Source organism: Protomyctophum bolini (assembly GCF_963924005.1).
Source record: "Protomyctophum bolini genome assembly, chromosome: 8".
Lineage (NCBI taxonomy): Eukaryota > Metazoa > Chordata > Actinopteri > Myctophiformes > Myctophidae > Protomyctophum > Protomyctophum bolini.
In genome coordinates, this window is record NC_137869.1 from 24100465 (window position 1) to 24112531 (window position 12067).

The window sequence follows — 12067 nt, forward strand, 5'->3', positions numbered from 1 at the left end:
TAGCACAAAGACACGCATGCATCACGCACGCACGCACGCACGCACGCACACACACACACACGCACGCACTAAAAGCTAAGATTTGCTAAGATCCAGCTTCTTCGACACGCCCACAGATTCCCCAACGTGTCTGAAAATAAAATGGTTGTTTCTCTCTCCCCCTCTCTGTCTTGTTCTTTCCTCTTCAATCTGTCTTCATCCCTCCTCCTCTGTCATCTCTCTCCACTCCTCCCTCTCTCTGAACCCATCTTCTAACTTCACCATTGTCATCCTTATCTCTCTCCATCTTTCCTCTCCTCTCTCCCGCCTCCACTCTGCCTCTCTCTCCTCTTGCACACCATTCTTTCTTTCTTATCGTTATAGGCAAATAGGTATTATTGTATTGCACCTGAAAAAAGCCTCAGAATAGAGAGAGAAAACACCACAGCAAAAACACACCATCTCTCACTGGAGTGGATTTTTCTGTTAAAACCTTCTTAAGACATTACATGTTTGAGAAACTAAACCTCATGGACACGTCAGTATGACGTCAGCATGACCATATGAAGCTAGAGATACACTCGCCATGCAATCATTTCACTTGTTTGTTCTCTGGTAGGACGATATAGGACATTCTCTGTTCTGTCATTGTGAGGATGTTGCCTGTGCTGGTGGTCCACGGAGGGGCGGGACAGATCCCCAAAGAGAGGGTGGATCTGTCCACCGCCGGGGTGAGGGCGGCCGTCCGAGGCGGGTACACCATCCTGCAGGACGGGGGCAGTGCCATGGACGCCGTGGTGGAAGCTGTCACGCTGTTGGAAAACAACCCCGACTTCAACGCGGGATGCGGGTCGGTGTTGAACGCCAAAGGGGAGGTGGAGATGGACGCCATAGTCATGGACGGCAAGGCGCTAGCCAGCGGAGCCGTGTCCGCCGTACGCGACGTGGCCAACCCCGTGCAGCTGGCGCGCCTGGTTATGGAGAGGACGAGTCACACGTGTCTGACGGCGAACGGTGCCGTGCAGTTTGCGCGGGCCATGGGCGTACCGGAGGTGCAGCCGGAGTCCCTCGTCACGGACTACGCCCGCGCGCTCTGGGAAAAGACCCTGGACCCGTACGACTGCCACGCGGGGAAGATGGGGACGGTGGGAGCGGTGGCGGTCGATGCGGAGGGCAACGTGGCATGCGCGACCTCTACGGGCGGCACGCTCAACAAGATGGAGGGACGAGTGGGCGACACGGCCTGCATAGGGGGCGGGGCTTACGCAGACAACAAGGTCGGTGGAGTGTCCTCCACGGGAGACGGAGAGGCCATCATGAAGGTCACTCTGGCCAGACTCATCGTCGTCTACATGGAGCAGGGTCATTCCGCTGAGCAGGCCAGCGACATGGGCCTGGCCTACATGAAGGAGAGGGTGGGTGGTCTGGGAGGGGTGGTGACGGTGGATCCCGAGGGGAACTGGGCAGCCCGCTTCTCCAGCCCACAGATGTCCTGGGCGGCGGCCCAGAGGAACCGTATCTACTATGGCCTGTACGAAGAGGAGCGCTTCACTCAGAGCATCGACAACAACAACAAATAACACAAGTCTGTCGTTTAGATAGCACGTTGGTAAGACGGATGCTACATTAATTGTTTACTAGATACATGTTATACATGTTAAGGCACTATATTGGTCTCTGCATTCTATACTTGCCGTGTTTTACTATAGTTAATAAACTCTGCTGATCTCTGCTCTCTGAATAAGATCAGTTTCTATAAATTGTAAAATTCTCTCTTCACCTTCTTGCTCCCTGGAGGCTGGACCCTATAGACAACGCTGCCATGTCAGCAAGGTGCTAACTACGTAGGTGCAACTTCCCATTGACAGCCCATTCACAGAAAAGTCCGTCAGAGTTTGTGCTTCCAAACTCTTAATACTTCGAAAAAACAATCACCTGCAAGGGATTTATTTACAGGAAGTAGCTCTACAGTCTACAGTGGATTTTTATGAAACAAACACTTTGCACATAGAGTTTGTCTTTTTTCCAGCACTCATGCCACAATGTCCATGTGCATATAGAAATCTAACTGCCGGATTGCCATGACACTTGCTGAGCACATTAAAGCTAAAAAAAAGTGTAGACCTAGAAAGTGTTGTGAACCAAGTTGAGTCAGTTGTTTTGTTCTGTGGAGTTGGCACTTAAGTCAGATCTAAGGGGGCTGTCATACAGTCATACAGTCTTGCCATACAGTTAGAACTATGGCTGCTCAGCAGATGTGATGTGGGCCTGGGTGTTGAGTTTACAGCAGCTCAGCAACAGGCCCTGACTGGTGCCCCTAATTCCACAGGGTAACTCTGCCATACAACCAAGTATTAAAAGAAGGCTTTAACTGCATTAAGCTTTGCTTTACTGTATACATGTCATAAAATACTAACAATCGGCGGAAATAGGCTAACAACTAACATTCCTCAAAAATAGCCAATCTATGTCACATTGTGAACCAGTCAACAAAGTATACCTACAATAGAGATTAGTGTTATGTTATGTGGTTAACTCATGTTCATACTGTAACAGACAACTTGTCTGTTACTACTCGCTGACAAGCGAGTAGTAATCTTGGGAAAATTTACTACTAAGTAGTAATCTTGGGAAAATTAATACAGCCACTGTATGTGGCTGTATTTAAATCTGCAAGTGGAACAAGAAAAAAAAGAATAATGACATTTGTCAAAGCCACATTTTCTGCAGCCTCTCTGCCATAAAAAAAACAAAATGTTCTGGGTGACTCCTCCAGCTTGGTCTCCATGCAGCGCGTGAGTAGGGTGTCGCGTCACAGTCAGCCAGGGCGTAGCGAGAGGAGAGAGAGAGAGAGAGAGAGAGAGGGAAAGAGGCCCATTGTGAATTGTCTGTGATGATTAAGGGTGTATTTGAGGGAGTATTCAGCTCGTCTTATCGCAGCCTCGAGCTAAATTGCTCTCTTTTCCAGGGCAGTGAGCGCTGAAGTGCCAGCCTATCATACGAGGCCGTCCCCAAACAGGCATGGGAGCACACCCCATTATTTATTCATGCTCTTCTACCTTTTTTGTATTTCTGTTTAGGACGCAGAAAATAAGACGGCCAAGCTATCAGTTCACCCTGCTTCAACACCGGCACCCGCCAACACCGCTGCAGATAGTGGTTTACTCAAGTAAAAGTATAGCTATATACTACAATGTAAAACTGCTCTGTCACAACAAGTAAAAGTATAGCTATATACTACAATGTAAAACTGCTCTGTCACAACAAGTAAAAGTATAGCTATATACTACAATGTAAAACTGCTCTGTCACAACAAGTAAAAGTATAGCTATATACTACAATGTAAAACTGCTCTGTCACAACAAGTAAAAGTCAGTCTTGCTGACAATTAACGTAGCTTACGTTAAAACAAAATCTGCAAAGTAACTTGAAACTGTACCTCTAAATTGATACTTTCCACCACTGTTCTCAGCCAGCTTGCTATCCACACCACTCGCACCCACCAGCTCCTCCACTCCCCTCTCTCACCCACCCACCAGCTCCTCCACTCCCCTCTCTCACCCACCAGCTCCTCCACTCCCCTCTCTCACCCACCAGCTCCTCCACTCCCCTCTCTCACCCACCAGCTCCTCCACTCCCCTCTCTCACCCACCAGCTCCTCCACTCCCCTCTCTCACCCACCAGCTCCTCCACTCCCCTCTCTCACCCACCAGCTCCTCCACTCCCCTCTCTCACCCACCAGCTCCTCCACTCCCCTCTCTCACCCACCAGCTCCTCCACTCCCCTCTCTCACCCACCAGCTCCTCCACTCCCCTCTCTCACCCACCCACCAGCTCCTCCACTCCCCTCTCTCACCCACCAGCTCCTCCACTCCCCTCTCTCACCCACCCACCAGCTCCTCCACTCCCCTCTCTCACCCACCAGCTCCTCCACTCCCCTCTCTCAAGCATTCCTCTCATGCGACTTGCAAGCGACACCGCCGCATAAAGAGTTGCTGATTTTGGGTGACTGTGAGGGAGTGTGTAGATGGCTTCAGCATGAATATTTAATGTGGAAGTAAGGGTTGAGTTTGAGGTGAGTTTGAGGTGAGCAGCATGATGTCAATGTTTCTTGGCATAACACCGATGCTGCTGATGTAACAATGGCTCACAATGCTGCTGTCACATGACAATTGCTTGTATCACCATTTGACGTACTGTAGACCAGTGGTTCTCAAACTTTGTTATGTCAAGGACCCCGCCCTTAGATCGACATGTATTAGCCTGAAGACCCCCATTTGAAAATGCCAGTGAGAATATTTTTCTGACGGTTCTAGCAGTGATTCTCAACCATTTTAATTTCAAGCACCCCCAGTTGGACATGCATTAGGCTATGGACCCCCATTTAATGGCATTTTTATCTCTGGAATCCCAATTTATATCGTAAAATCAATGTTAATTTAACGAGTGTGTACAAATGGACACGTTAACTCAGAGTAACTATATAATTTAGGTGGGGACCCCCTGGAACTCCCCCAATGACGCCTTGGGGTCCCTGGACCCCAAGTGGGGGACCGTGGCTGTAGACAATATACCAATCGATGTCTGTATACCACTTACAGCCATTCCCATGGCATAACTAAAATGGCAGATCTACAAGCTCACAACACATTGTGTCATGATGCACAAGCTTGCAACCTTCACATAGGGATAAAGGGCAAGTAACATCACCTGCCTACATCTAAAAATGATTAAAAGATTTCTACAGGTAAGACTACAGGTTATCAATTTAGCTATTATGAATTATTGGTGCATTGTATATGCATTTTAATCAATGTTCATATTTATTTTCTATTTATGTATCTATTTAAATGTGGGTTACTATGACTCAGCCATAACCTTATGAGGAGTTCCCAATGTAGCTACTGTCTAACTGTCTCTAGCTGTTGTCTAACCTCGATGTGTCATCAGACACAATTAGATAGTCAGAACAGCCGGTGTGCCGTCTGTCTCTCTGGGTCCCTTTTATGCCCAGATCTCTGTAACTGTCCCTGCATGCCTGTACTACTGGAGGTTTGATCAATCAATCAATCAATCAATCAATCAATCAATCAATCAATGTTTTCATTGCAAATGCGAAATTTGTCTTTAGATCACAAATTGTGTACATATTGTGATCCGGGATCCCATTAAGGTTCTGCTGGACTCTGAACTTCCAGGTATTTCTATAAACATAACATCTCATTCTCTTATTCCATTGTTCTTTCCGGACCACGGTCCCCAGTGTGTTAATATGTCTGACTGTACCTCATGCTGTTTACATTTCTGACTAATTAAGTATAGTCAAAACAGCTGTAACCCCCTGGACCACCCCCTTCACCATGGCTTAGAGTTCATGTGGGTGCTATAAATGTAAAAAAAATGTCCTGAACTCAGATATTTTATTCCATGTCCTGAACTCTACGGCAGATCTCGTCTGTAAACTCGGAGCACTTGGAGTTGCCGCCCAAGTCCTTGGTGAGAACCTTCCTGTCTCGGATGGTGTCGTAACACGCCGTCTGGATCCTCTGGGCGTGAGCGTGGAGGCGCATGTGTCTCAGCATCATGACGGCACTGAGCAGCAAGGCGGTGGGGTTGGCCTTGTCCAGGCCTGCGATGTCTGGAGCCGTGCCGTGGACCGACTCAAATATGGCCACGCTGTCGGCTCCCATGTTGCCACTGGGGGTCACGCCCAGTCCTCCGATCAGACCGGCGCACAGGTCGCTCAGAATGTCGCCGTACAGGTTGGGGGTGACCAGCACGTCAAACTGGCTGGGGTCCTGCACCAGACCGAGACATACGGTGTCCAGGGACATCTCGGAGAAGTGGACGTCCTCGAAGTTCCGGGCCTCCTCCCGGCACATCCTCAGAAACAGGCCGTCGGACATCCTCATGATGTTGGCCTTGTGCACGGCCATGACGGCGCTTCTACCGTTGTTCCTGGCGTACTCGAAGGCGTAGCGGGCGACCCGTCTGCTGGCGTCCTCCGTGATGAGCTTGATGCTCTGCACCACGCCGTCCACGATCTCGTGCTCGATGCCGCTGTACTCTCCCTCCGTGTTCTCGCGGATGGTGACCAGGTCGACGTCGGCGTAGGGGGTCTCGTAGCCAGCGATGGAGACGCAGGGGCGCACGTTGGCGTACAGCTCAAAGCTCTTCCTCAGCAGCAGGTTCATGGAGGGGTGTCCGGCACCAACAGGGGTCATCAGGGGTCCTTTGAGGCCGATCTTTGTCTTGTCCATGGATTCCTTGGCGTCTGGGGGGATCGTCCACGTGTCTCCAGGGCCTTTAATGGCCCTTACATTTCTCTCCTCCCACTGGATTGGAGCCTTCGCTGCTTCGAAGATCTTCATGACGGCTGCGGAGATCTCCGGGCCGATTCCATCGCCGGGAATCAGAGTAACGGTGTGCATCCCCACCCTGGAGAAGACAGACGTTGAACTCCTGACCGCCGTCACAGCATGAGACAGCATTGATCTGCTAACGTTAGCAGCCATGCTGCTGCTACCTTTCCACTGTTCTGCTACAATCCCAACAACCAGGACGCTGGCTTTACAATGAGACGCTGCTTTTTATGAACTGGTCTGCAGGCCAGACTCTCATTATCAATCATTCTGAGAAGCCCAAATATGGAATTTACAGTTCAGTCTTGCCCAAAAAGTGATGTCACACTCTCTGTATCAATTACTCTGCAATGCCAAAATATGGAATTTACAGGTCAGTCTTGCCCAAAAAGTGTCATTGCCTGCCACGGACGTGTTTCGATGTGTGTTGTTCGAGGGGGCTCCAATGCATGGCTTCTGAAGATTAGGCAGCCAAGTCTATGGACTTTAAGGATATTACAATGTTTTTAGAGCACCTATGATGCCGGCCATATTGTGCCAGCCAAGTCAATGGACTTGATGTTTGTTTAGTAAGTAAGTAAGAAAGTACATTTTATTTATAAAGCACCTTTCGAAGCAAAGCTACAAGGTGCTGAACAATTGACAGAGTAAAAACAATATAAACACAGAACACACACAGTTGTGACAATATAAATGAGCAGAACAAAAACAAACAAGGCAGAACAAAGACATAGGGCTATAAAATGAATCAGGTCAAAGGTCATGGGAGAAATATTTACGGAATAAATTAGTCTTTAGGAGTCTCTTAAAACCGTCAACTGATTCAGCATTTTTCAATGCCAGAGGCAAGGCATTCCATAGGGTATAGGAGCTACCACAGCGAAAGCCCAGTCACCCTTAGTTTTCAGCCTGGACGCGGATATTTCTAGCAGACCTTTGTGGGAGGACCTGAGAGCTCTGACATTGGTTTTAGGAGGCAGGTCGATGATATACAGCGGGGCCAGCCCATGTAGAGCTTTAAAAGTAAATAAAAGTATTTTAAAATCAATTCTGGCTTTAATAGGAAGCCAGTGTAGTGCGGATAATACTGGAGTTATATGTGCCCTGCGGTTTGTGTTTGTGAGGATTCTGGCTGCGGAGTTTTGTACTAGTGTCTATGGAATCTATGGACTTTTATTTTTTGTTTAGAGCCTATAATTATAAATGGTCTGTTTAGGGTAGTTATGCTGTAATTCTTTGCCAGCCAAGTCAATGGACTTGATGTTTGTTTAGTAAGTAAGTAAGAAAGTACATTTTATTTATAAAGCACCTTTCGAAGCAAAGCTACAAGGTGCTGAACAATTGACAGAGTAAAAACAATATAAACACAGAACACACACAGTTGTGACAATATAAATGAGCAGAACAAAAACAAACAAGGCAGAACAAAGACATAGGGCTATAAAATGAATCAGGTCAAAGGTCATGGGAGAAATATTTACGGAATAAATTAGTCTTTAGGAGTCTCTTAAAACCGTCAACTGATTCAGCATATTTCAATGCCAGAGGCAAGGCATTCCATAGGGTATAGGAGCTACCACAGCGAAAGCCCAGTCACCCTTAGTTTTCAGCCTGGACGCGGATATTTCTAGCAGACCTTTGTGGGAGGACCTGAGAGCTCTGACATTGGTTTTAGGAGGCAGGTCGATGATATACAGCGGGGCCAGCCCATGTAGAGCTTTAAAAGTAAATAAAAGTATTTTAAAATCAATTCTGGCTTTAATAGGAAGCCAGTGTAGTGCGGATAATACTGGAGTTATATGTGCCCTGCGGTTTGTGTTTGTGAGGATTCTGGCTGCGGAGTTTTGTACTAGTGTCTATGGAATCTATGGACTTTTATTTTTTGTTTAGAGCCTATAATTATAAATGGTCTGTTTAGGGTAGTTATGCTGTAATTCTTTGCCAGCCAAGTCTATGGACTTGTTTAGGGCAGAGAATGAAGACGTAAAACATAATCTCGCTGATACCAGTAAGACGGGCGAGAAGTGACGTGCATCAACGTATGGAATGTCAGAACAAGTCAGCTCCATATATGGAGATTTAAGGGTTTGAGCCGAGATGAAAAGTTTCTGGCCAATATTGATAACATCACAAATCTCCATATATGGGCTTAATATATTGATGACATCAGGGATCTCCATCCCTGATGATGTCACGTGATGTCAGATGCTCCATCCCTGATGATGTCACGTTCCCGACTGTTACGTGCCACGTAGTGTAGTTTGTCTAGGGTTGCTCTGTATTCCTCCCCTGTCTCTCCTTCCCTCCACTTTGTCATTCTCTGCAGGTTTGAAGTCCCCCGTCACCTCATCTGCCAATCAGCCTACCTGGCTCCACCCTCATCTCTTCTAAAATGTTTGTGCGACAGATTTCCTGAGATGCTCAAACTGTTCTTAGAAAAAAATCACCTGCAAGGAATTTCTTGACATAAAGTAGCTCATAACATGTCTACCGTAGATTTTTATGAAACAAACACTTTGCAGATATAAAGAGGATAATTAAAGGTTTTCGTACAATTAGATAGGACTTTGTCTGTTTGGATCTATGGGCGGTCATTGGTAACCTGACGCTGCCAGATGAGGGCGGTATTGCGGAAACATATTCCCCAACACAACACTCATCTGGGATCTCTGACAGAGTTGAGCCCTGAGTCAGATCTGCTTCGTACCGAACCAATCAGCGTGAGCTAAAGGCGGGATGCGGATGTGACGGTATATAGACACGTCGATATGATTGGTTGTGTTTGCACGCCCACACGGTGATAGACAGACGCTCCCATCCAATCATCTACCATGTATCTTGAAAAAAAGGAACAGCCCCGTCATCGAATTTGCTTCCGCGATCCCAGATCCAAATAAGCTGTGAAACAAATTTGTGTAGCAAGCTTTTTGGATCTGGCAGCGTCAGGTTAGGTCATTGGCACATCGTGGCTAGTTTCCACCCTGTCATTAATTCATGGAAAGATGACCGCCGTGTGCATATGGTCTATCGAGTATTCAAACATGAGTATTCTGAACATTTTGAGCTTCTCAGAACACCTGTAGCTCCAACGGTTTAGATCGAGGCATGTTTATTTTGCGTGGTCATTTTGGGGTATTTCCCCACGGACAGAGACTTTTTCACAGTTCCTAAATTGTAATATTAGCAAAGAACAGTTGATATTCTCCGATAAATGAAGTGCATCTTAGCCAGGTCCTGGAGTATAAGGTTGAAATCTCGTTTTTGCAGGTAGAAATGTATATGCGTCTTGCTGGGTTTATAAGCCATGTAGGAATAGTAATAGTTCACCATTGTGAAGCTTGGACAGTACTTGTCCGTGAAGGTGTTCTCATCACTGCTTAGTCGGAGAGCTTCCGGAATCCCCATTCTTGAAATGACAGATCAAAAAAGCTTGACGATGCTCTCTCTGGATTTGCCAACTCCAACCCATTTCACTGGCACTTGCAGGAATTCCTCAATGAAGCGAATGTAGGCTTGAGCTTGGAGGGGCAGATCTTCAAAGTGCCTTGCTCCTTCAGTACTGCTGCACCAGCCTTGTAATGTTTCATACGTAACGGTTACCTGGCTCAAAACATCCATGTTAGCCGGGAAGCTGGAAAGGGGTTTGTCATCTACGCTGTAGGCCACACCCACTTTGATCTCAGCCAATGTGTCCAGAATGTCGAGCTTTGTTAAAGCGAGGGCGGAGAAGCCGTTGACCATGTGCGCATACCGGATGAGAACCAGATCCAACCAGCCGCAGCGGCGCCTGCGGCCGGTCGTGGCACCAAACTCCCTCCCCCTGGACTGCAGCAAATCCCCAATGTCGTTGTCCTGCTCGGTGGGGAATGCACCAACGCCCACCCGGGTGGTGTAAGTTTTGACCACACCATACACTCTGCCCACATGGGAAGGAGGCACACCCAGCCCGGTGCATACTCCTCCCGCGGTGCAGTTTGATGACGTCACACAAGGATAAGTCCCAAAGTCGATATCAAGGAGGGCGGCATTGGCCCCCTCCACCAGGATCTTCTTGCTTTGTCCAGAAAGAGCCTTGTGCATGAAGTACACCCCGTCGGTCACTAGAGGACGCAGTCTCTCAGCGTAGTCCTTAAGCCTCCGCAGCTCACCGTCGATGTCCACACTCAGATCGGGGTAGATTCCCAGGAAGTGCGCCGCCAACGAGCGGAACTTGACCTCAAAGACCTTGAAATCGGCGACAAGATCACAGACTCTCAGACCATTGCGAGCTGCTTTCGAGGAGTAGGCGGGACCGATGCCCTTCCTGGTGGTTCCCAACTGTGTCCCTGCCTGCTGCTGCCTCTGTTGTTCCTGGATGCCGTCCGCAGCCTGGTGGAAGTCGAACACGATGTGAGCACGGTCGGAGATCTTTAACCTCTCCTCCCATCCTTGCAGCCCTTTGCCTTTCTGTAGGTTCTTCTCAGCCTCCTCGAAGAGACCGGGTAAGTGTATCACCACCCCGTTGCCAATGAAGGCCAGCGCCTTCTTGTTGAGCACGCCCGTTGGCAGCAGGTGGAAGTTGTACTCCACCGAATCCACCACTACGGTGTGGCCGGCGTTATTGCCGCCCTGACACCTGCATATGATATCCGCCTCCACGGCGAGCAGGTCGACCACTTTGCCTTTCCCCTCGTCCCCCCACTGCGCCCCGAGCACCACCGTGACCTTGTTGCCAGGCTCCTTCGGGATGCGGAGGGCCTCCTGTCTGCCATTCGAGCCCTCCGGCCGCTTCTTTACTGACTCACTGTTCGACAGCACGGCGTCAGGCATGATGTCGATGAACAATATCTGTTTTGTTTACTTCCCCGAATACGTTGCTCAGAAGAGCGCATACATATCTCTGCAGGAGAATTTCACGTCATTGATATGATGTCACTCTTGCCCAAATATGGAGTGGTGTGGGATATAGTTCTCAACGGGCCTGAAAATGAAGGCCCGGCCTGACTAATTACCATTGATCTTAGGCCCGGCCTAAATCGGGCCAGGTCGGGTCGGGTTTGGGAAGAATTGGAGTGTGGGATGATGTCTTTTAGGCAGAGTCTGGCAGGATGGTATAGAGCTGAGACAAGGTTATTGTAGTTCTGGTAATATCCCACTACCAGTACCAGAGGGTAGAGCTGAGACAAGGTTATTGTAGTTCTGGTAATATCCCACTACCAGTACCAGAGGGTAGAGCTGAGACAAGGTTATTGTAGTTCTGGTAATATCCCACTACCAGTACCAGAGGGGCCACGTCGCTCTCATCATCAAAACACAACGTCTTTCGGCAAAGCAATCAGGTCGATAAATCACTGGTTCTCAAACATTTTCATGTCAAGGACCCCCAATATTTTACACCGACTTCACAGAAAAACAAGCCCAAAGTAGCTCATAATGAGCAGACTTAACACTACTTGTAGCTTGGACAGATCTACAAGCTCAAACTATTAAAAATAATGCCTGTTGCCTGTGATTGGTTAATTCTGGCCAATCAGAATGCCTGTTGCCTGTAATTAATCGGCTGATTTGCTCATTTATATGACGTACATTTTCCCTGCAATGTCAATGGCATTTAATGCGTTTAATAATTTCTCTGTTCACCGTCAATGGCAAAACTTGAGACGGGCGGGGACAACCTTTAGCGGAATTGACCGGAATTCTCTTACCGTGGTCACTGGCAAATCTTGAGACGTGTGGGGACAAAAGCTG

At 48.1% G+C, this 12067-nt stretch overlaps 3 protein-coding genes across 3 annotated transcripts; 1 reads left to right on the top strand and 2 right to left on the bottom strand.

Annotated features, from left to right (window-relative positions):
• Nucleotides 1-635: 635 nt before the first annotated feature.
• Nucleotides 636-1559, top strand: LOC308320172 (isoaspartyl peptidase/L-asparaginase-like; the record flags this gene model as incomplete). Its single annotated transcript, XM_080770490.1, has 1 exon — nucleotides 636-1559. The coding sequence occupies one exon, from the start codon at nucleotides 636-638 to the stop codon at nucleotides 1557-1559; it is 924 nt and encodes a 307-aa protein (XP_080626616.1).
• Nucleotides 1560-5398: 3839 nt separating this feature from the next.
• On the bottom strand, nucleotides 5399-6493 carry LOC308320331 (isocitrate dehydrogenase [NAD] subunit alpha, mitochondrial-like; the record flags this gene model as incomplete). The annotated part of the gene is made up of 1 exon (XM_080770644.1): nucleotides 5399-6493. One exon carries the CDS (start codon nucleotides 6491-6493, stop codon nucleotides 5399-5401), a length of 1095 nt encoding a protein of 364 aa, XP_080626770.1.
• Nucleotides 6494-9760: 3267 nt separating this feature from the next.
• Nucleotides 9761-11149, bottom strand: LOC308320173 (adenylosuccinate synthetase isozyme 2-like; the record flags this gene model as incomplete). Its single annotated transcript, XM_080770491.1, has 1 exon — nucleotides 9761-11149. One exon carries the CDS (start codon nucleotides 11147-11149, stop codon nucleotides 9761-9763), a length of 1389 nt encoding a protein of 462 aa, XP_080626617.1.
• Nucleotides 11150-12067: the final 918 nt, after the last annotated feature.